Source organism: Heptranchias perlo, chromosome 10 (assembly GCF_035084215.1).
Source record: "Heptranchias perlo isolate sHepPer1 chromosome 10, sHepPer1.hap1, whole genome shotgun sequence".
Taxonomy (NCBI): Eukaryota; Metazoa; Chordata; class Chondrichthyes; order Hexanchiformes; family Hexanchidae; genus Heptranchias; species Heptranchias perlo.
The window spans coordinates 22,996,818-23,021,677 of record NC_090334.1 but is presented as its reverse complement, the minus strand read 5'-3'; the positions used below and the strand labels follow the sequence as shown (position 1 = coordinate 23,021,677).

The 24,860-nt window shown below is 41.0% G+C and overlaps 1 protein-coding gene across 6 annotated transcripts in view; it reads right to left on the bottom strand.

Moving 5' to 3' along the window:
• Positions 1-24,860, bottom strand: part of LOC137326342 (alpha-(1,6)-fucosyltransferase) — a 707,679-nt gene that overhangs the window by 109,805 nt on the left and 573,014 nt on the right. For 5 of the 6 annotated variants that reach the window (XM_067991334.1, XM_067991337.1, XM_067991336.1 and 2 more), the window contains 3 exons: positions 18,371-18,489; positions 15,474-15,639; positions 12,735-12,849 (listed from right to left, as the gene is read on the bottom strand). In XM_067991334.1, the coding sequence (XP_067847435.1) occupies positions 12,735-12,849; positions 15,474-15,639; positions 18,371-18,489 (400 nt within the window). The remainder of the gene's footprint in view (positions 1-12,734; positions 12,850-15,473; positions 15,640-18,370; positions 18,490-24,860) is intronic. The other variant, XM_067991333.1, reaches the window with a different exon arrangement.

Genomic DNA, 24,860 nt, shown 5'->3' with positions numbered 1-24,860 from the left:
CCATGGAATAAAAGGGGCAGTAGCAACATGGATACAAAATTGGCTGAGTAAAAGGAAGCAGAGAGTAGTGGTGAACAGTTGTTTTTCGGACTGCAGGAAGGTGTACAGTGGTGTTCCCCAGGGGTCGGTGCTGGGACCACTACTTTTCTTGATATATATTAATGACTTGGACTTGGGCACAATTTCCAAATTTGCAGATGGCACAATTTCCAAATTTGCAGATGACACAAAACTTGGAAGTGTAGTGACCAATGAGGAGGACAGTGATAGACTTCAAGAGGATATAAACAGGCTGGTGGCATGGGCGGATACATGGCAGATGAAATATAATGCAGAAAAATGTGAGGTGATACATTTCTGTAGGAAGAATGAGGAGAGGCAAGATAAAAGAAAAGGACACAATTCTAAAAGGGGTACAGGAACAGAGAGATCTGGGGGTATATGTACACGAATCGTTGAAGGTGGCAGGGCAGGTTGAGAAAGCAGTTAAAAAAGCATACAGGATCCTGGGCTTTATAAATAGAGGCATAGAGTACAAAAGCAAGGAAGTCATGATGAACCTTTATAAAACACTGGTTCGGCCACATCTGGAGTATTGTGTCCAGTTCTGAGCACTGCACTTTTGGAAAGATGTGAAGGCCTTCGAGAGGGTGCAGAAGAGATTTACTGGAATGATTCCAGGGATGAGGGACATTAGTTACGTAGATAGACTGGAGAAGCTGGGGTTGTTCTCCTTGGAACAGAGAAGATCGAGAGGAGATTTGATGGAGGTATTCAAAATCATGAAGGGTCTGGACAGAGTAGATAGAGAGAAACTGTTCCCATTGGCAGAAGGATCAAGAACCAAAGGACATAGATTTAAGGTGATTGGCAAAAGAACTAAAGGCGACATGAGGAAAAACTTTTTTTTTACACAGCAAGTGGTTATGATCTGGAATGCACTGCCTGAGGAGGTGGTGGAGGCAGATTCAATCGTGGCCTTCAAAAGGGAACTGGATAAGTACTTGAAAAGAAAACATTTGCAGGCTACGGGGATAGGGCCTGGGAGTGGGACTAGCTGGATTGCTCTTGCATAGAGCCGGCACAGACTCGATGGGCCTCCTTCCGTGCTGTAACCTTTCTGTGATTCTATGATAGATCCTGCCCCACTCCCAACTCATTGGCTGACACAGAGGTGTTAATAAAGTGCAGTTTATCCCCACTCTTACTCATAGAATCATACAGCACAGAAGGAGACCATTCGGCCCATTGTGCCTGTGCCGGCTCTTGGAAAGAGCTAACCAGTTAGTCCCACTCCCCCACTGTTTCCCCATAGCCCTAAAAACATTTCCTTTTCAAGTATATATGGAATTCCCTTTTGAAAGCTGCTTTTATAGATTATTCTATTTATTGCACCCCAACCCGTGATGTGAATACGTATCATCAGAGTTTGCTGGACTTTGTGTTCACAGTCTGTATTTCATCCAGCAACAGAAGCAGGACTGCAAGTGACAACAAATTACGATGATAAACAATTGCACGAATGTGATAAAAATAGAGCAAATGCGTGAAATGGCTCACAGCTAGCTCAGTCACTGCATCTCGGGAGACCACTGTACGTTCACAAGGATCCGTCACCCTTCTGACATTTTTACACTGACCTTATAAATCTCATGTCGCATTCAAAGTCGTCAGTAACCCAGGTTACGGGTATCAGGGCCCTCCTTCATCTATCCTGTATCTGGCTGCGGCTACAGCAGGCCCGATTCACATCAGTATTAATCGTACAACTCACCCCTAAACACCACGTAATATGGCTGGAAATATCTTCAAATTGTTGCTGTGGCAAAGCTACAGGGCAATTTAATAAAAACATTTTTTTTGAAGTGGCTCATAATTCTTTGGACCAAGTACATTTCACTGCTGTATTTGAAGGGATTAAAAATATTGGTTCTGTCTTTTCTTAACAACTCCAGTGACCTTCTTTGCTCGCTTTAAGGTTACAGACAAAAGATATAGCAATTAATTTTGTGGCAGTTTCTAGAGCAGGTCTGTGCACAGGGGCCAAGGCCGGTGTCTACAGAGACCCGGCAACAGGAGTAATTTGATTAGATAAATGGCTATGTCGAGAATTTAAGACAAGATTGATGCAGCTCTGCAAGAAAAGGGAGGGAAAGGCTGAATAGGTGGCTCCAGTAGCAGCAAGACACGAGCGAGTGCTGGAAAATGAGAAATAAAAAGGTTAATCAGGGTTGAAATGCTGTGATTTTCTCAGTGGGAGAAAAACTCATCAAATGCACAGATTGTCTCTGGTGATGATTCTTATCAAATAGGTATGAGAGCTCCAGGAGTATCCAATGTTATATGTCAATAGAGTTCAGGATAAAGAAGATATCTAAGGAGAGGATGACAGTCCCTGTATTAATTAAATTACAGTCCAACTGGAACTCTGTTACAGTCTTCTTTTCCATGCCTATTGGCCTGGTAATGAAGCGTCAGAGTGACAGCTTGTTTGGAAAGCCGTGCTCCCACTGACTAAACCTCCCACTGTCAGGCTTTTCAAAGTTAATCCGATACAAAGGGGACACAGCTCCCACCAAGTGGTTCTCAGAAAGTATGTCTTAAAATTCCTCAAGCATCAACAACCAGAGAGAGAATACAAACAGCTCAGGCAAACTCACAATAAAAATGCTGCCCCAGCAGGGCCCCGTGGCAAAACTTGACAATTTAAACCCATTGAGCTTAGCTGATCATTACACAAATTTATCCTTACCATACAGGAAAAACAGAAAGGCAGAATATTATTTAAATGGTGATAGATTGGGGAATGTTGATGTACAAAGGGACCTGGGTGTCCTTGTACACCAGTCACTGAAAGCAAACATGCAGGTGCAGCAAGCAGTTAGGAAGGCAAATGGTATGTTGGTCTTCATTGCAAGTGGATTTGAGTACAGGAGCAAGGATGTCTTACTACAGTTATACAGGGCCTTGGTGAGACCACACCTGGAGTACTGTGTGCAGTTTGGGTCTCCTTACCTAAGAAAGGATATACTTGCCATAGAGGGAGTGCAGCGAAGGTTCACCAGACTGATCCCTGGGATGGCAGAACTGTCATATGAGGAGAGATTGGGTCGACTCGGCCTGTATTCACTCGACTTTAGAAGAATGAGAGGGGATCTCATTGAAACATATAAAATTCTGACAGGGCTAGACAGACTGGATGCAGGGAGGATGTTTCCCCTAGCTGGGGGGTCCAGAACGAGGGGTCACAGTCTCAGGATATGGAGTAGGACATTTAGGACTGAGATGAGGAGAAATTTCTTCACTCAGAGGGTGGTGAACCTGTGGAATTCTCTACCACAGAAGGCTGCGGAGGCCAAGTCACTGAATATATTTAAGAAGGAGCTCGATAGATTTCTAGACACAAAAAGCATCAAGGAGTATGGGGAGAGAGCAGGAATATGGTATTGATATAGAGGATCAGCCATGATCATATTGAATGGCGGAGCAGGCTCGAAGGGCCGAATGGCCTATTCCTGCTCCTATTTTCTATGTTTCTATGTACAGTGTAATGGTTATTTTACAGGTTACAAGAAAATGTGCAGAAATTTAATTTCAGACAGAAAGCTGGACTTTGATCTACTTTTGCTAGTCCAAATCATCCAACTCAAATCATTCAACCCATGTTAATCTGACTGAGGAAATCTTATTCACATAATGTCAATATCTGTCCATTTTGCCAATTATCCAGGGAGAGATAAGGTCAGCAGACTTAACATCAGAAAACAGACTTGTGAAAGTTTACAAGTGCAACAAATAGTTTATAAGGATTATGAAGTAACGGAGAGGGTTGATGAGGGTCGTGCGGTTGATGTTGTGTATATGGACTTTCAAAAAGCATTTGATAAAGGACCACATAATAGACTTGTTAGCAAAATTAAAGCCCATGGGATTAAAGAGACAGTGGCAGCATGGGTACAAAATTGGTTAAGGGACAGAGAGTAGTGGTGAACGGCTGTTTTTCAGATTGGAGGGAGGATTACAATGGTGTTCCACAGGGGTCGGTATTGGGACCACTGGTCTTTTTGATATATATTAATGACCTGGACTTGGCTATACAGGACATAATTTCAAGGATTGCAGATGACATGGAACTTGGAAATGTAGTAAACAGTGAGCAGGATAGTAACAGACTTCAGGAGGACATAGACAGACTGGATAAAATGGGCAGACACATGGCAGATGAAATTTAATGCCGAGAAGTGCGAAGTGATATATTTTGGTCGGAAGAATGAGCAGAGGCAATATAAACTAAATGGTACAATTTTAAAGGGGTTGCAGGAACAGAGAGACCTGGGGATATATGTACACAAATCTTTGAAGGTGGCAGGACAGGTTGAGAATGCTGTTCAAAAAGCATATGGGATCCTGGGCTTTATTAATAGAGTCAGAGTTCAAAAGCAAGGAAGTTATGCTAAACCTTAATAAAACTTTGGTTAGGCAGCTGGAGCATTGTGTTCAATTCTGGGCACCACACTTTAGGAAGGATGTCAAGGCCTTAGAGAGGGTGGAAAAGAGATTTACTAGAATGGTGCCAGGGATGAAGGACTTCAGTTATGTGGAGAGACCGGAGAAGCTGGGATTGTTCTCCTTAGAACAGAGAAGTTTAAGGAAAGATTTGATAGAGGTGTTCAAAATCATGAAGGGTTTTAATAGAGTAAATAAGGAGAAACTGTTTCCAGTGGCAGAAGGGTCGGTAACCAGAGGACACAGATTTAAGGTGATTGGCAAAAGAGCCAGAGGCGACGTGAGGACATTTTTTATAATGCAGCAAGCTGTTGTGATCTGGAATGCACTGTCTGAAAGGGTGGTGGAAGCAGATTCAATAGTAACAAAAGGGAATTAGATAAATACTTAAAGGGGAAAAGTTTACACAGCTACAGGGAAAAAGCAGGGGAGTGAGACCAATTAGATAGCTCTACCAAACAGCAGCATAGGCACGATGGACTGAATGGCCTGCTCCTGTGCTGTATCATTCTATGATTCTATAATATGTCAAACTATCCAATCTAAACCACATATTACATTAATATGCATATGTTAGCTGGGTCCAGAGTACTGAAGAGGATGACATGGCATGGGTGATTTAAAAAATACTTCAATAAACTATGCCAAGTTGCGTTGGCAGGGTGGTGCTATTTTTAAGACCTATTTTTAGATGAAATATGAAGAAACAAAACTCCTGTTGTGAAAACTAAGACACAGGGTAAAAGTCTTTTATTTGAAATACTAAAGTAGCCTTTTGTGGTAAGTTAAAAAAAATCCTGATTTAAAACATTCAATCATGTTACATTAACTACACAGCAAATAACCCCAAAAATATATTAAATATAACTGTAACTGCTTGTATGCAGTAAATTTTATGTAAAATTACTATTATAAGAATCTGTGCAATACAATACTTGCAGGAATGTAGTTTTCTTTGTGGCTAAAAACAAATTCAGCCAAATTATCTGCAATTACCCAATATGAATAACTTAAAGTCTGCATCTTCTGCGGTCACCAGTTTCCACTCTTCATGACATTTGCAGGATAGAGTAAAGCATTGCTTAAGTCACAGTCTTATTTTCAGCAACTGAGGTGGCTATTTTCAATAATTACAATCGGCTTTTAATTCCAGGTCTTACTGTTTCCATAGTGGAAGTTGATGCATCCCTATGGTCACGGAGAGAATACCTGGCAGTTTTCTCTCCCTCAAAACTGATCAGCATGCACCTAAAGTGCCATTCCACCCACAACTAGGAGGACGACCCTCGGTAATTCGACACACTAAATATTTTGTGCTCTGCCAGCTTTGAACTTTTAAAATGATTTGTGTTTCTCCAAAACTCAGCAATGGTTGGCTGTAAAATCCACCACTCAGAACATTTCAGAACTGTAACATCTTTTGCTGAAACATTCAGTTCAAACAGATCTTCTTCCAACAGAGCATGTGCCTCAGCTTGGGCCGAGAATAAAGTTAGGGAGTTTAAAGTCATCGAAATTAGTCTGTTCCTGGTTTATTCACAAGTGTCCAAATTTGAGCGTGTCTTTCCCTTTTCAAAACAAAAATGAAGTGATAAAATGTGCCCATGTGTATGGAATAATTTGGACTTGCCACCGATATCATGCTGCTGGCTGATTTTGCACTAATGGCACCAAAATGTAGTTCTTTAAAATCATTACTTTTCGTGCATGTTGATCTCTGACCCTCTGATGAGGGGGAAGCAACAATACTTATCCAATCCTTGGTGTTTATTTTCTTGTGGAGGGCAAAATGTTTAGGTATTTGGCGCATCAGCAGCTAATCACTTGTGGTCCAGTTAGGGACTGGGTGACATTACATTCCCTTCAAAAGGGAAGGTCATACTTGACCAACCTTATTGAATTCTTTGAAGAGGTAACAGAAAGGGTAGACAAGGGGAATGCAGCGCCTTCGAAAAGATACCGAATAGTAGACTCATGGCTGAGGTCAAGTCAGGGGACAAGTAGCAGAATGGATAGCAAGCTGGCTACAAAACAGAAAACAGAGAGTAAGGGTTAAAGGTAGTTACTCAGACTGGTGGAAGGTAGGAAGTGGTGTTCCAAAAGGATCCGTGCTGGGACCCTTTTGTTCACCATTTACATAAACAATTTGGACTCGGGAATCAGAAATATAATTTCGAAATTTGCGGACGACACCAAATTGGGGGGTATAGTTAATGCCGAGGAGGACTGTGACAAAATTAATAAATTTGCAGAATGGGTGTGTAATTAGCAAATTAATTTCAATATAAATAAGTGTGAGGTGGTACATTTTGTCAGGAAGAATAAGGAGGCCACCTACTCCTTGGGTAATAAGAGTCCATATGGGGTACAGATACACAAATCACTAAAAGTAGCGACACAGGTTAATAAGGCCATAAAAAAGCACTAGGGTTCATTTCTAGAGGGATAGCGTTGAAAAGCAGGGAAGTTATGTTAATCTTGTATAGAACCTTGATTACTGTGAACAGTTTTGGGCTGCGTATTGTGAAAAGGATGTGCAGGCACTGGAGAAGGTGCAAAAAAGATTTACTAGGATGATACCAGAACTGAGAGGTTATATCCATCAGGAAAGACTGAACAAGCTGGGGCTCTTTTCTCTGGAAAAGAGTAGTCTGAGGGTAGAGATCTTTAAGATTATGAATGGGTTTGATAGGGTAGACGCAGAGATGTTTCCACTTGTGGGGGAGACCAGAATTAGGGGTCATAAATATATGATAGTCACTAATACATCCAATAGGGAATTCAGGAGAAACTTCTTTACCTAGAGAGTGGTTTGGACGTTGAACTCGCTACAACAGGGAGTAGTTGAGGCGAATAGCATAGATGCATTTAAGGGGAAGCTAGATAAACACGAGGGAGAAAGGAATAGAAGGGTATGTTGATGGGGTTCGATGAAGAGGAACAGGGGGAGGCTCATGTGGAGCATAAACACCAGCATGGACCTGTTGGGCCAAATGGCCAATTGCTGTGCTGTACATTCTATGTAATTCTGTGTGTTGCCCTGACAACCTGGCTTTAACTATCCAAATACTTCCATTACCAGGTACCTATATGCTCAACCATCGCTCCAGGACTGATCTTACATTTTAGCCTCATTATTGAAGTGTCAAGTACAACTCACAGGACCTGTGACTCTTAAATTTCTCAATTAACTAAAAAAAATTATTAGCTTCCCAACACCTTTCCTCTCAGCCCTGTTCCTCACCTCAAGGGAACTGCCTGTCTTCTCCTCACTTTGTTGGGTAAGACTGGATCCATTCTCAGTCACTGACTGTCCCTGACCTGATGCCATGTCCTAGCGTTAGTTGGGGACACACAAGCATCGCACTGCGAGGCAGAAATGTACAAGTTTAACCTCCTGTCGACGCTTCTTCTTTCACTGTTAGACAAAATTAAGCACAAAATAAGTTTCTGGTGTTTTACAATTCAAAAACAACAAAATAGAATGCACAATGAGAGGCGAGACTTTAACTTCAATCTCACTTGTGATTAAATCTCAGTTAATTAACTCATGAAGTGTTGGGCTTACGAACAGATGGGATAACATTTCCATTCAATTCCCATTAGGTCAGTTCCAAATACCTAATGGCATTCGAACCCTATCCTACTGTGTACAAAGTAATTCTATATTTTAAAACGAATTCTAAAAAGGAACAGCATCTAACACCATAGTCATTAAACATTTGTGTGACCTCAGAACACATTTGTAAGACATTGGAAATTGCATGTAAATATTTATCATACACAGTACACTTTAGTCTCATCTGCAATATTATCTTCTCTGTTCAAAACCACAACAGCAGCAACTGAGCTCTTAATTTTGCTGTATAATTTAGAACTGCTAAGTATCACACATGTTTGGGCTGACAGTTTTAGAAATATTTTTTGATATTTACATTTTATTGATATTTGCAGCACCTTAGTGCAGTCACATGGTGATTTATAGCATTTTATGCTGGTGTTCTCTATCATTAAAATCATTCCACAAAAAACAGGTTTCTCTTTTTTCAAACAGCTGATAACCAGTTTTGGTCAGTGGAGAGTTGAATATTACCCTATTGATATCTCGCACCATAGGAACAGGAAATTTAGTCCCTCGAGGCTGTTCCGCCATTCAATTAGATCATGGCTGATCTAACCCCATTTACCAGTCTGTGATCCATATCCCTTCATACCCTAACCTAATAAAAAGCTATCAACGTTAGTCTTGAAAAGTTTCAATTGAATTAATCATCAGTGACAGCAACTTAAACCTAGTCATAACTTCAATCAGAGTTATGCATTAAAGTTCACTTGTAGAAATAAAAGTTATATATTCCATAGTGCCAGGATTCCACTGAAACCTGCCTTTGATGTCTTATTTTGGTTTTCCCAGTGCATCTTGAATGTTTCATCTGTACAACAGCAGTCCTTGCCCTAAAGAAGTCCAAAGGTGTTTTATGGGATTGCATTTTTAACGAGAAATTTCATGTAATGTAATACAGGCAGGGGCTACAACTTATCCATAAAGCAAGAACAAACTTGCTCTTATACTGCACTTTTCATGCCCTCAGGATGTCTCAAAGTGCTTTACAGTCAATGAATTCTGTTTGAAGTGTTGTAATGTCAGCAAATACAGCAGCCAACGCGTGCACATCAAGATCCCATGAACAGATAGCCATATAATCTGTTTTCAGCGGTGTTGGTTGAGGGTTAAATGTTGGCCAGATCATCAGGAGAACTCCCTGTTCTTTGAATAGTGCTGTGGGATCTTTTACATTCACCAGAGCGAGCAGACGAGACCTCAGTTTAACATCTCAACTGAAAGATGGCACTCCCTCAGTACTGCACTGAAGTGTCAGCCTAGATTTATGTGCTCAAGTCTCTGGAGTGGGGCTTGAACCTATGACGTTCTGATTAAAAGGTGAGAGTGCTACCAATGAGCCAAGGCTGACAATTAAAGGTACAGAATTTGATGGTAATGAAGAACAAGTTCAGCGACACATTTGCTGATCAGTGCTTAAAATTTCATGCTTTGTGCCAGTGTAGGAGGTTGAAGTTCCCTCCTAGTTTATAATGTCCTGATCAGAATATGCTTCAATAGTTTCAAAGCACATTGCATTTATTTTTGTAATTGATATGTTTAACTAAGCTTGAGGCAATGTAAAAAAATTGTTATCAAACTCCCTTAACTTCTACTTCAGTCAAGTACTTTCAGCTTACTGGTCTCACTTGCATTTCCCACACAAGCCATTTTACGACTGAGAATGCCGTTCGTGTTAATATTTGGGCAGTGCTGCATTGCAAACTTGTACACATTAGGAACTGAGGGTTACACGGCTCAACTTAATTACATTTAGCAACTTTACAGATTCAACTTTGTGGTTTTTGTGATATACAGAAGTTTCTTCCCCAGTCTTTAACTAGTTATTCAGCGTGTGACAGCCATATGTTGATGTAAACATCACTGACTTGTGTCATTTTAACTGCTGAGGCTGGTCTGTTACCCAGCTAAAAGTTTAACAAAGAAATAAATCTATCTTTAAAATCATCATCACCAGCAAAATAACTTCAAATAAAATTTCCAACACCGATACCAGTGGCCTCCAAACATGACTAAAGCTGATTTATAATAATTTCCAGGATTCATATCAATAGCATCTCCACTATCTGTACTGTTGGATCCCTTTGGAATGACACATGTTGTCTACCTTGTCTATGAACACACAATGACCTATCAAGAGCTCTCCGAGAGGTGCATGAAGTAGAAGACCAAGTCAGAAGCAGGAGTCACTGCTGGGTCACCACTGATAGAGTGACAACATACCGGTTACTCAAAGTACCTGAAGAGAGCAAGACAACTGGATGACATATTACAGAGCAATGTGTCATACTAATGACTTTTTTTTTAGAAATTAAAAGCAAAACAAGGACAAGAAGCTGATGAAAAATAACTTGCCAGAATCTGAAACTTACCTGAGAAACATGGAGATAGAGTTCCAACAAACTCAAACTTCAATTGATCATGTCGGGGAACAATGATGGCCAATTTTGTGCAGGAGTATGGTTTCAGAGACAGGAGCAGCCCTCCTCTGAAAGAGCCAGGTGAGTTGGCAACAGGCTATTTGACCATGGAGAACATCCCAGTCAAGGCCATTGGTTTACTGTGCTCACGGACAAATGGATAGAATTGCAGAAAACAATTCCCAAAACACGTAAAAATCCAACAATCTCGTATCTTTAAAAAGGGGAATGCGTGTTATTCAGTCAACAGTGATTCCAATCATAGTCAATCCTGTTCCCATCCTCACCCACGCCATATTCATGACCTTTACAGAAAGTCACTGAACAGCGATCAGCAGCAGATTTCTCCTTTCCCAAGACTGAGGCCAATTGTTGTGCCCCCACTGCTGCTCTAACTAAAATTAATAAACTAACTCAGTCTGGGCCAGGAATTGAATCGGAAAGCTCCTTGCTCTGTGAAGCCCAGTAGAACACTACATGGTATATTTACCCACTGAGCCACCCCGACTTCAGATACGCACACAATTGATCAGAAGGCACTGTTACAGGAGTGACATTGTATTCAGTTAAATTGCAAACTAGCTTGCAGTATTGTCGTTTAAAAAAAAAATACACAACAACTTGCATTTATATAGCGTCTTTATCATGGTAAAATGTTCTAAGGTGCTTCAAAGGAGCATTATCAGACAAAATTTGACACTGAGCCACATAATGAGATATTAGGACAGGTGACCAAAAGCTTGGTCAAAGTGGCAGGTTTTAAGGAGCGACTTAAAGGAGGAGAGAGAGAGAGAGAGAGAGAGAGGCTTAGGGAGGGAATTCCAGAGCTTAGGGCCTAGGCAGCTGAAGGCACGGCCACCAATGGTGGAGAAAATATATATCCCAGTGAGTCAGAGGACATGCAGTATAGCTGTCCCTGTGACCACATGGATGGTCTCCGTGGGGTGAACCTCGACGCAGCACCCACACTGATGTGACAGGTAAACTAAAGGCCTTTTTAATATATTAGTGAAGTAAAAAAAGCAGCTCTTAGTTTTCTAAGGCACGTAAAGGGTTAATATTAGATATCTGTACAGCACAATCAGTTTAAGTGCTTCTGAGGGATTCTTATTGTATAACAATTCAGTGGTAACTTAGTCATCACCAAGATCAGCTGCTGTGAGAAAACTCCCAGGGAGAAGGAATGTTCAGGTAAGTAAGGGTTTTGGATTGTGGAGGTCAGGAGTTGGGGGGGTCACAGGGTGATAGGCTTGAGGCAATACCACAACACTAATATGAATATGAAACAGCCACAACAGCAACCTGTTAACTCTGCATCAAAACTTGTTAGTACAGTGTATCATACAAGATATCACTGAGCTATGTTTAGACAAGCATTCTGGAGATGCTTCTCTGCTGGAACAGATGGATGTACAATACACATGAACTCTCACATAACTGAGTAAATACCTGGGGCAGATACCCGATAGTCAGATACACATGTTCTACTAAATGCAATTACATTGTATCCAAGTTCATTGTGATTGTTCCTCTGTATTTCCTAAACACATTTTGGGAGAATTTTGCCATTTAAGAAGGGAATTATTTGAAAATGCCTAAACCAGCCATGCGCATTTTCTGCCTACAACATATTAGCTGTACGGACAAGTGGATTTGTCAGCACTGTGAAGTGTTTGACTTCTGTAGGCCACTCTCCAAGGTGCTGAATGCTAATCAAGGTGATTCTACGAAGAATACTCCAATAGAGTCGTCACAGCAATGAAGCTGAATTGCATGAGGTTTTTCCTTTGTGTACAACTCTGTTCAATAAATAAACTTGAATAAACCCATGAGTTTGAAGGAAAGCATGCAGAGGCTGTCACTATACAGGCAAATAGAACCCCTCCCCCAAGATGACTTTAAATTTGGATCTCTACGTTTCTATGGGAATAGAGATACTGACAACAAACCAATGCAATTCCACGTAGCTATTGGCCTGGTTTTCACACTGTGACATTTAATTTTTCAGAAAATTAATCACAAAACTGATGTAATCTTACTTGTGACATTAACCCCAACTGAATATTGTAATCTTTTGTGTACCCCCTTTTTGAGAAAGGGCTTGTTTTCTTGACATTGCATTTGGCTGACATAAAAGGCAGTTCCTGCTACAAATTCACGCTCACTGTACTTCTAACGAGCAATACCTGCAGGTATGTTATTCTCCGCTGAACCAGATCTGTCAAATCCTTGGCCTCTTTCTCTCTCCATTCATCAGCCCCGTCTGTTTGACTGAGGTAGTATACATCGGTCATAATAGACCTAAACAATGCAAAGAAACACAAGCAAGGTTCAAAAGCCAGTCCAATTGCCATGTCACAGATCACAAACGGCAACAGCAGGGGACTGGTTTTCACAAAACATTAGAACAGTGTCCAGGAAATGAAGTCAGGTTGCTATGGAAGGTACATAAAATTTATTTGGGAAACCTGAATCTCCTGAGTCTGCAGTATAAATTCCTCCCCCTGTCATTTTGTGTATATAAACAAAAAGTTGAGAAGATGAGAATGTTACAATGCTACATTTACGGTTTCAGTCTGAAGCTGGGCTTGTTGTCAGGACAATGGAGGAGAAGCTCCACATCAATCTGTACAGCTCCTCAGTGGTTCATCAGATAAATGCACTTCACAGTGCTTTTACCCAGATCAGTGAGATCCAGGTTTGATCTCTGCTCTTTACTGATTTAGCTGATCTCGGCTTGGGCAGTAATTGAGTGTCCCAGAGCTTTGGGGGGGGGGGGGTGCGGAGGAGAGAAGAAAAAAAATCAAGGTTTCTGTGCCTTCTCACGAGCCAAAAACCTCCTGATGAAAATTGTAGAGTGTGGACATCAAGTGAGGACACAGTCAGGCTTGGGTTGTGATGCTCTCTCAACTTTTCCTTGGCAGACAAATGAAAAGTGGCCAGTTGATGTACCAGAGGGCTGCCAGCTACCATGGAACTGTACCCCAGCATGAGCCTGTGTCTTCAAGGGAGGAATGGGGAAAAATGAAGTTGCGTAGCTGACTGGAAGCACTCAATGTTGTCACTGGAGGTTAAACAGGCAAAATGCTGCAGGGTCCAGAATACTGAAAGCGCATATAAATATTAAAAGTAAGTTATTGTGATAAACCTCAAACGGAGATTTAACAGTTGTGCAGTCTCTCACCGTTTGGGAGGACTGCATTTGGTTAACAGTAAAATGTCAAAAACTAGGAAAACTTCCCAATGCACTCTTGCATGCTTGTTCAATTAACTTACACAAAAACCTGTTGCCAAATTCTATGATACCATTTCATACCATCTCACTCCTAATTTCTTCTTCCACCCTACCCCACTATCAGTTGTGATTTATCTTTACACCCTCTTTTCAAGTATCCACAAATTTTCGGGGCAGGCAGGCAACTTACTTCTCGGCAGCTGCCAAATGGCACTGTAAACTCGGCTGTATGAGACATTGGAAGAGGGCCCAAGGACTATCACCCTCCAATTCTCCTCCTCCCACCTCCCAAAAAGGATTAATGGGACCAATCATAGATCTAACATCCTATCACTCAGCACTATACTGTTCTTTTCATTCCCGCCTGGATAGCGTGAAAACAGAAATGGCATGAAATGTGAACGAAGTGAAGAAACAATGAACGTGACTGTGCACAGCAGGTGTGCAATTCAGGATAGGCAGCTTGATTACACGGGGAGACCAGTCAAATGTCATCTTTCAATGTTCTCAACCTTTGGTCAAGCTGCCTCTCCTCAATTATCACCTCATGCATGACTGAACATTACCACTGTTGAGCTATGGCTCGATAAGAAGTGAACACCTCCTTGGACACATTAGGATGTTTTTCTAAGTGTGTCACAGCAGGTCACAGGCAGCTGCATGAAATGGTGCAACATTTTTATTGATGGTAACCATTATCAATTCTGAGAGTTTCCAGGATGAAAAGTATTCATTTTGACAATTGCATGCATGACTGTGATACTGAGTTTGTGAAACCTCAGAGTGCTGCACTTTGGGAAATGGCTGTGCGATAGCGTCCTAAACTTCTAAAGCATCCTGCAAACCTGAGGACATTTGGCGCCGAGCAATTGAAATAGTCATCAGCTGCGAAGCAACAGGACTAGAAGCCTACAGATCATGTAGATATAAACTATTACAGTCAGGATATACCCAGCCTTTGCTGTTGAAGGCAGGAACAACAGCTACTGTTTCTCACAGCTGCTTATAGACGATAAACTTCATTTTTGCATCGGTAGTTTTTTTACCTTGCTCAAATTAATGCAATGTATGTGTTAAAAAAATTGTATTGTGCCATCCCAGTGGGCATCTGCATAAAAGATATCTGCTCTGCGTTAGGGGAGGAAAACCAGCTGGGGTTCCTACTCCTCATCACGATCCTGCAACCCTTGCTGTGTTCAGATGAAGATCATGCTTGGCTGTGAAGCCTGCTGACATGCATTGCCAAATTTCACGTATGAATAATGATTAGTTAGGCTTGGTACTGTGGGAACCTTACCCTCGCAAAAGTCAGTGCCTTCAGGAGAGAAAGGGGGAAAAATGGTGAGGAATGAAGTATCAAAGATAACTGCTTTACAATCATTTTTGACGAGTTTCTTTTGACAAAAATGATTTTCTTTGTCAGAAGACAAAGACAAATATCACTCTGCCTTTCTGAACTTAAACCCTTGCAAAGTACTGACCATTATGCAGCTCTCTCATGCCAGGATGATGTACAAAGCACATTGCAATCTCAAGCAGTTTTCTGAAACAGCACTGCCATCGGGACAGCAGTAAAGTATCGTCCCATGAGCTTAAAAGGACTTTTAACAGCCTTTGAATGGCTTTGACGCATATAAAGAAACTGAGGCTATCGACATTGCCGTATTGTTGAGGGCTGAGTGAACCTTACCTCTGCTGGTGTCCAAGGTTCTCAAGTAATGCATCCGCCTGCCTCTGTGCCTCCTCCCCCTCCAGGTGTTTCACTTTCTTGACTTCACTCTGCACAAATAACCACAGCTCCTTCACTCCATTCTCAATCTTACGCCGCAGCTCCTCGTGCTCTTTCCCAGGACCTGCTGCACCGCATAATGACAGTTACACAGGAGAAGTGCTCCAAGTGAAGGTTTCGAATCACTTTATTTCATTGACAGTATACTCTCTCCCAACAAAAGTGTCTTTGCTCTGCCCCAGGGTGAACGAGGGGCCATTAGCATTTAAACATTTAGTGAGCTGAAAATCTAATTCAGTCCTTTAGTGAACTGGTTGCATTTACATTATTAAATTAAAGCAAATACTGCAGAAAATTACATATTTTAAATGTTATTTCAGTGAAGCATGCCACCCAAGATGCGCAATTACAGATTGAAAACTCTTGGACCCACAGAAAAGATTCACTTTCAGCATTGCTCAATGATGGGAAATACATCCTCATTTTCAGAGCCATAAAGGATCAGTTCTCACACTGTTTATGTCCATAAAGTATAAGACATTCAGAAAATATTCAGGCCACCTGGGAGTGTTAGGTGATCAATAATACTGAAGGGAGGTGTGGGGGGGGGGGGCGGGGGGAGAGGTTATTTCAACATAATGTTTTTCCTCATATATATGCAATTACAAAGTGGTGTAAAAATCTGTGTTATTCCTAATTTATCACCATCTGCTGTACCCAACCCACACTGCTTTTCCTAGCTCAGCCACTTCCTGGTCAAAATGTAAACTGGGCGCACATCATAGGGTTTTGTACCCAGCCATTCTGACCCCCTCATAATTGAGTTCAGCAGAGCAACCCCTTGGTGCGAGGAGAAGACCTGAAATGTTGGAATCTCATGGGGCTCGGCATCAACCATCTAATTAAGAATACCTCTTCCCAGGCAGCAGATTGTCAAAGTATTTTTGAGTATTACATAGATTGCGGGGGAGGACATGGTACATTATGTTATGCTTACCCATTGCCTTTAAGTCGCTCAAACTCAACTCCCAATTTGAAGCAAACAGCTGCCTGCCACTTCAAGTTCTTTGCCCCATCGGGTGAATTGTGTCAAGATCTCGGGCAGGCACCATGGAAGTGGGGCAAAAACTGACATCCCCACTTAGACCACACCTCCTGCCAAGTCAGTTGCACAGTGGCATTGAGAGCACGTGTGGGAAGTTAATCAGTCTGACCATCTGGCCAAAGAGGCCGGGAAAGTGGGGGAGGGAGAAAATAATGAAGAAATGAAATGGCGATGAGAGTGGCTCAGCATGTTGGCAAAGCTCTGTGCTCCAGTCTGGAAGAACAGACATTCGCAACTGCAACTTCACAGATCCTTCTTTTCTCCCACACATCGAATTTTTAAAGCTGCTTGAGTGCTACTGATAGTTGTACACTGACCAAGAAAGTGTTCTCTCAACAAACAATACAATCAAAGAACCTGTGCAAGAGAAGAGACCAAACCTAAGTCATTAAAACTAGTCCTCCAGCAGAGCCAAAGCAACACTTTAATTATCGTTACTCACCACAACTACTACATGTATTATATATCTACATCTTTATTTAATATGGTCAGGCTGCTTAACTTCTACCATGACAGAAACAGGAAGCATGTTAGGGAGCCACATGGTGCAATATTTGTCTGGCAGGCAGACCTGAGCTCAGGATGCATAAGTGATAAAGCTCCTTGGTCCCTATTCTGTCAAGAGTCTTTCTGCTGGATTGGTATATTTGCTGTTTTGTTGACTGATATCATCGAGTTTTACATCGAGTTACATCAAGTCTACAGCACAGAAACAGGCCATTTGACCTAATTGGTCTATGCCAGCGTTTATGCTCTACACGAGTCTCTTCATACAACCCTATCAGCATACCCTTCTATTCCTTTCTCCCTCGTGTACTTATCTAGCTTCCCCTTAAATGCATCTATGCTTTTTGCCTCAACTACTCCTTGTGGTAGTGTGTTCCACATTCTTACCACTCTTTGGGTAAAGAAGTTTCTCCTGAATTCCCTATTGGATTTATTCGTGATTATCTTTTATGTATGACCTCCAGTTTTGGACTCCCCACAAGGAGAAACATTTTCTCTACGTCTACCCTATCATTATCTTAAAGACCTCTATCAGGTGACCCTCTCAGCCTTCTCTTTTCCAGAGAAAAGAGTCCCAGCCTGTTCAGACTTTCCTGATAAGTATATCCTCTCAGTTCTGGTATAATTCTTGTAAATCTTTTTGCATCATCTCCAATGCCTCTATATCCTTTCTATAATATGGAGGCCAGAACTGTGCACAATACTCCAAGTGTGGTCTAATCAAAGTTCTATACAAGTTTAACATAACTTCTCTGCTTTTCAATTCGATTCTTCTAGAAAATGAACCCCAATGCTTGGTTTGCCTTTTTATGGCCTTATTAACCAGAGTCACTTTTAGTGATTTGTGTATCTGTACCCCTAGATCCCTCTGCTCCTTTACCCCATTTAGACTCTTATTAATCCTAGCTGTATGCGGCCTCCTTATTTTTCCTACCAAAATGCACCACCTCACAATTATCTAGAGTGAAATTAATTTGCTAATTACACGCCCATTTTGCAAGTTTATTAATGTCTTCTAATGCAACCTTTACATTATTCAACAATATGTAATGTACAGAGCTTGTACATTTAACAACTGTTTACTTCAAAAGCTGCAAAGGGAACACAGCAGTTAATAAAGACTACTTTATGGACTGTGAGAGAAAGGAAACACACCGACAAACTTCCACCACATCAGGCAAAGGTTTCCTGACATGGATTCATCTTTCACACTCTAGAGACCCAGTGGAACAGGTTAATCACCTACCATTGCCTGGTCGCTTCTTATAACTTTCTATCTGCTCTTTGGCCTTTATCAGTTGTTCTTCTAATGCACGCACTCTTCTAGCAGCAGCAGGTCCCTGGTCAATGGGACCTTCAGGAATCCTGAATGGAGAAAGATTAAGTCAGTCAAACAAGCAGTGCCTGTATATTAACATATTGGAATACTCTTCAGCACACGTGGTATCTTATTGACTGGCTGGAATCTTAGTAAATGACTTTCTTAAGCTGCATCTGGACAGCAAAGTAGGCAAGAAATGCTAACTTTCTTCCACACTGGGGAAAAATAACTACTCTGTATAGAGAGGAGAAGCAGCAATGCTGGAGGTATCTTCCTTTAACTTTGTCCAGTTGGAGAGCAGTCAGGAGTCAGAATCTGTGCGTGAATTTCTGCTGTATCGACGCAAATCAGCATTTGCAGCAAATCCTTTGCGCTTTCCGTGTGCCAGTACATTCCTGCACTTGTGTCTGTAAGAAAAGGCGATTTTCTCACACTCATTAGAGACGGACCTAGACTCAAGAGAGAGTCAAGCTTCTAGCCTGTCCGCCACTCCGACAAGTCACTTCTGCTGTCTGACCTTCACCAGTGGCTTAGGTTTTGAACTCCCTCTAGATACTGGTGGAACCATTTAATTGAAACTCCTGGGACAGAAATAGTCTTTATAACCCATCCACTAGTGATCACTATTCTGTTTATTTAAATATCTTGGAAATAAAACAACAATTATTTTAAGTGAGTTGAAATTGATTTTCTACTTTTTAGTTTGTTTATTTCTTTCACGATACCGCTATGTGAGATTGTGCAGCCTCTCACTGGATTTGTACACATAAGTCTACTCAAAAAAACAAAGTAAAAAGTAACACAATTTCTTAAAAATACACATTCAATGATATTAAAAAGGATACACAGAACATTTATATTATGAATCCCCAAACTAACTGAGCATCCCCTGCACCAACACAAAAGCTAGGAAGGGAACACAACAGTTAATAAAGACTACTATATGGACTGAGAGAGAAAGGAACCACACCTACAAACCTCCACATCAGGCAAAGGTTTCCTGACAATTAATTCATCTTTCACACTCTGGAGACCCAGTGGAACAGGTTAATGACCTACCATTGCCTGGGGTAACCTACAGTTTGTTAGGAGTTGGGTAACCATGCAATTTACTGTATTTGTTGCTGGGTTTGGCTTTGGTGGGAAGAACAAGATAATGGAATCAGTCAGTTTGGAGAAAGAGTGAGGGGACTGCAGATTAAACCAGATTTGGAAGAAAAACAATAATTGAAATGTCTTTCCTAATCAGTATGATGTATTAAAAGGTCGTTGTTACCCTCACTGCTTACATTCAGTTTGGCAGTTTTAGTTTTTATCATGTAAACATGGAATGTGATGATGTAATTTATGTCACAAGATACTGCAAAAATGTAATCACATGGATTTAAGTCAATTCTTCATGTGCTGTATTAATCGTGGTCACTCCTTAAAATGGTCTTGAAGCTGCAATTGCTCAACTGTTTAATATAATATTTTGAGAAAAATGGAATTCCTTTAAGAAACTTGGACATATAGTAGGTTTTGTTCAGTAATTTTACTTTCCCATTTTTTTGTCTTCATTAAGGGGAGGGATGCCAGTACTGAAGAATGAAAACTCTCCCATTCCAGACACCCAAGATCATCAAGCACTCTCAGGTCAGGTATAGCATAGCCAAATGCAGAATTATGCTCCCTCTACTCTGCACCAACAATGTGCCTCAGACCCAACCTCAGAAAAGCATCCCTGTACCACTTTTTCCATTTCTCACACCAGCCCTCCTGTGGCTCCTCCAAGTGAGATTGTGAATTAGCGGTGAATTAGACATAACTTTGTGTTCTAGGTTTATGCCCACTAGGAACAGGATCGAGACTGCCCAAACCCATTTGGTACAGGAGCCTTACAGCCAGCAGGCAGAAGAGATTTTAATCTCATTGGTTTGAGTTAAAACCCAGGTCCTAGAGGTGAAAGATCAGTGTCGAATATACTGCACCATCCAGCTCCCTTTTCCATGTTTTAACCAAAGTCACAGTGCTCTTTTTTCCTGTGTTTGTGGTAAGGGCAGAGCTTGATGGTTGGGGGGCTTTATTCAACCACATGCTAAAATGATACTTAAATAGTTTAGCAAGGAAATCCAACTCCCATAAACATGGATTGTAGAGGAATTGTGAAGGGAAAACGGCAAATGTCCCCCCGTAACAAACAGGAGATCATACAATCTTCTTGAGAGAAAAAACAAACCCTTGAAATATTTTTCATCGCTCCATGAAATAACTGTTACATAGTTTAAAATAATCACCAGAAAATTCTAGTGACGTTCGACCAAGGACAGAATATCACTTGTGACTTGAAGTGCAAATGAAAAAGCTATTTATAACATTCAGCAAACAATCTAATCAAATGCAGCACTCCTTCATAACACCACCATTTATGATTCTGCTGTATTTTTGTGATGTTACGATGGTGATGGTTAGAATGAAGCCCCCTCCCCCACTGTGGTGGGCTCATCCATTTATCTCACTCCTGTTGCAGCTTTCACTGTTGCAATCAAATTGTCGCATGCTTTTTATTCCAAAATAAAACATGGAATGAGAAAAGGCCACTTCTTCCACACAACAGAAGGGCAAGGGGATGAGATATAAATGGATAAAAGCCAAATTCAGGACAGCCCTCCTTCACATACAGTGATTATAGTTGGAATGTTCTTCCAGGTGCAGGTAATCGGGGAAAAAACTATGAGTCTTTCAAGATACAGTTAGATGCTACAATGGGAGAACCATAAGTTTCTAAGAAAGGAGAAGCTAAATGGACCCTAAGGCCTCCTTTCTCGATACTCATCTTTGTGGCCCTGTCCAATGTATCCATTTATGGGTTCTATCCTATCCATTTAATCGCTAGAGAAAAGGTACTCCCTGACAACTGAAGATATATTCACAATATCGAACCTTGAACATCCAGCATTTTACCTTTGATAGTTGTTTCCCACATATCTTTATCTATACTTCCCCGGCAATTTTCAATACCATTCCTTGGTACTTCACCAACTTGATTTTGAAGCGGTTAATTAACACGACATTGCTCAAGTCTGTTCGATGTATCCAAACTTCGCATGGATAAAAAAAACTTTCATAATTTCCAGGCTGATTTGAGGTTTGTAAGTTTGATACCAGTCCTTGATACTTCAATGACTCAAATTCAACCTGGGGGTCCATCCTGCAAACACCAAGGCTGAAGAGAATTGTGAGCATGAAGAACACCTCAGACGGCATGTTTGGAGCTTAGAATGGACTGAAGAAGGAAGTCCAGAGAAGTTTTGGCGATGATATCGTCATCAATAAAAGAGAGAGAGAGAGGAGAAAAGTTGCAAGGAAGAGAAGATGGGAGTAGAAATAAGCAAAGGATTACCTATCTGGCAGCATGTTTTTACTTGCACCAAGTTCAGGGTGAGGCATTAAAAGAGCCTCCCCGGATGTGTTAACAGTCTTCAAATCTTGGGTGAAGTGGCCGATATAGATGGTTACTGTAAGGAGGCTGGGGAGAGAGTGCATTCGGAGGATTCTCAAACCCTTGTCCAGCTCATTCCAACTGGATTACATTATCACTGGCAGAGGACTGGGACCAAGCCGTCTCCTCATGATCTTGGCTGCAAGGAAACTAGGGTGAGGGAAGAAAAAAAATAACTGATGGAAGAGGGGGCCTTATCCTCTCAAAAAAAATAAACATCGCCACCACATTGACAGGCAGACATTATACACATGGTTTCTGTCACTGAATTTCTCCATTCATCAATACAAAAACAACTGAAGGAACAGTAGTTTTAAACATTGAATGACAAAATGCAAAATATTGCTGAAGAGGATAGAAATCAAATAACAGGCAAACAAAAGACAGGCTGAGTAGATTTCTGCAGTTTATGTATGCCATCTTTCAGAAGAAGCTTTTGTTTTTGCACATTATCTTTTATTATCATTTCTACTGCATGAAAGCAATCGGTCAATACTCTAAACTGTAATCATTTTCAATTCCTGATCTCTTTTGGACAACTTAGGTAGTCAGCCTAACACTTAGCATGTCCTCTGAAACATCAGTCTTGATCTACAAGCTAATAACATTGGTTAATAAAAGGGAAACTGACTGCATCAGGCCGTATATTTCTATTAATCCTTGGAATCTGCAGAAGTTGCCAGACTTACTAAACCAGCAAAGTGTCTTATTACACAGAGGTGTTCAAACACAATTCTGAAGTAAGCCGTCAGCAAGTACTTTAATTTTTAACATGCCACTTGTCCATCACGCTGACATTTTTTTGTTGTTGAAAAGTTCCATTTATTGTCAGCGTTGTAACTAATAAAAGAATGAGGCAATGCTCAACAGATTCAAACTTGATCAAACAATTCAATGCACTGTGCTTCAGCCGGGTTTCTCCTCTGTTAACTTCTTTTCTCCAGGCCAAAATCACTTGTATCTCTGGATTTTTAGCTGGCATTGCAAGTAAGCTTCGATTCTGTGCCTTCTAACAATTTAACATGAGAGTACGTGGGTGTAACTCTGCTTATTACGTCAATTCAGTTCTGATCGCAGGCTTACCAACTGGAAGAAATTCACAAGACAAGTTGCATCCTTTCCACAGCCTGTTGCCACTAAGGCCAGTTTTTATTTGTATCCACCTGCCTTTGGTACAAAGGGTTACATGTGCACCGTTCTGCAGTCCAGCAGACCTTTCAAAAAATAAATATATATTTATGTACGGGTATACAATGCGAGGGTACAAATCCCGATTGATTGATCAGAATTTCTGCCCTGGCATCGAATGTCCCCAAAATGATATATTAAAAATATTTAAAATAGGAAACTCTGATTAAAAGTGGTGCTGACTGCCAAACAAAAGCAAGAAGGGAGAACAGCGAGAGAAAGATAGATCCAAACAAGGATACACAAAGAGAAATGATGGAAACAGTAACTGGCCTTTCAATCTTAATATTTTTTTTAAAAAAGGGACTGTAATACTGGACCCAGAACATCTGTAGTGCTGCTGCGAACTGTGGCAGTCAAATTAAATCTACAGTGCCTCGTCTTCTTCATCAAAGGGTCTGTTTCATCCCTTCCCTCACAGGTATAAAATGTCAAAGTTCACGCAAATAATCAGCCACGATTTGATTATAATTATGTGATAAACAGCCACGGTAATACTTTAATACGTCATTAAAGTACAACCATTAGAATGAGAAATTAGAGTGATCTCATTAGTCACATTCATGAGTTAAACACTGGATGTCTTTCATTCAATTGGAACTGGTTCAGTTAATCCTGAAATCAAGTGCCGTGGTCTGAGCAGTCATTAAAGCTTAGCCGCTTCCAAATTCTAAGTGTACTCTGAGCCATCTAATGACAACTAATCTCATACCAGGGCACTCTTGCTTGTAATTCGATCAGGATTCTAATCAAATTTTATTAGTCTAAGAGGTAACATTACCCTCCGATTGCCATTTCTCACTTGGCTTGCAAATGTTGATTTCAAGCAGTGGGTGCCAGCTCGCTGGCACATGGCTCCGCCACATTAATCTCTACATCAGGAGACCATCATCCATATCCAGTCCAGGGAAAGAAAAATAAACCTCTTGATACATACCACCAGGTCAGGCAGTGCAAAACCACCTCTTGGAAATAGAGGTCCTTGCACCCAGGCGGGCCATGAGGACAATAGTCCAGTTTTGATATCAGCGAAATGGAAACCTTCAACAAGTACTCAAACTAAAGGTGAATAACAAGTTCACAGGGATCAGTTCCCCTCTGATTCTTCATGTGCGAACCTGCACAGTGTGAGAAGCTTCCTCAACTTTCGGGCACATCATAGTCAAGTCTGATCTTGACTGTCTCAAAGTCCACACACATATAATTTTAGTGCTGGTTAGTGATCAGGGGCATGAATCCTGTCTAATTTTGCCCTCTCTAAACTAAGGCCAAGTATATGGCACTGATTGATTCATCTCTGCTGGTGCGACAATCAAAGTAGACCAGAGATCAAACCCGACTGTCCTGCTCTCTATGGTTCAGCTGCCCGCTGGACAAATTGCTGAGCTGTTGGTGAAGCCAACATCATACAGTGGCAAATAACTGGATACATGTTGCACATTCCCAGCAGCATGCATAATCTCCTATTGTACTTAAGGAAGTGCAAACCCTGCAATTCCTGTTAAAACTGAGCAAAATACAGCCTCTGCACAAGGTAAGATCTGAAGCAGTTTTTGGAAAGAAAAATGGTTTCCTTCAGTTATTTCCATTCTTGTAAAAAAAAGAGATGCACATCTGAGAAAATATAAAGTAAAGCCAATTCCAATATTCAGACACTTGAATTCTATAACCAGAAACTAATGTCTTATGTTTTTCAATACTATGTTCCTTCATCTCAGAGAAGAAAGAGGCCTCAAGTGCTTCAAA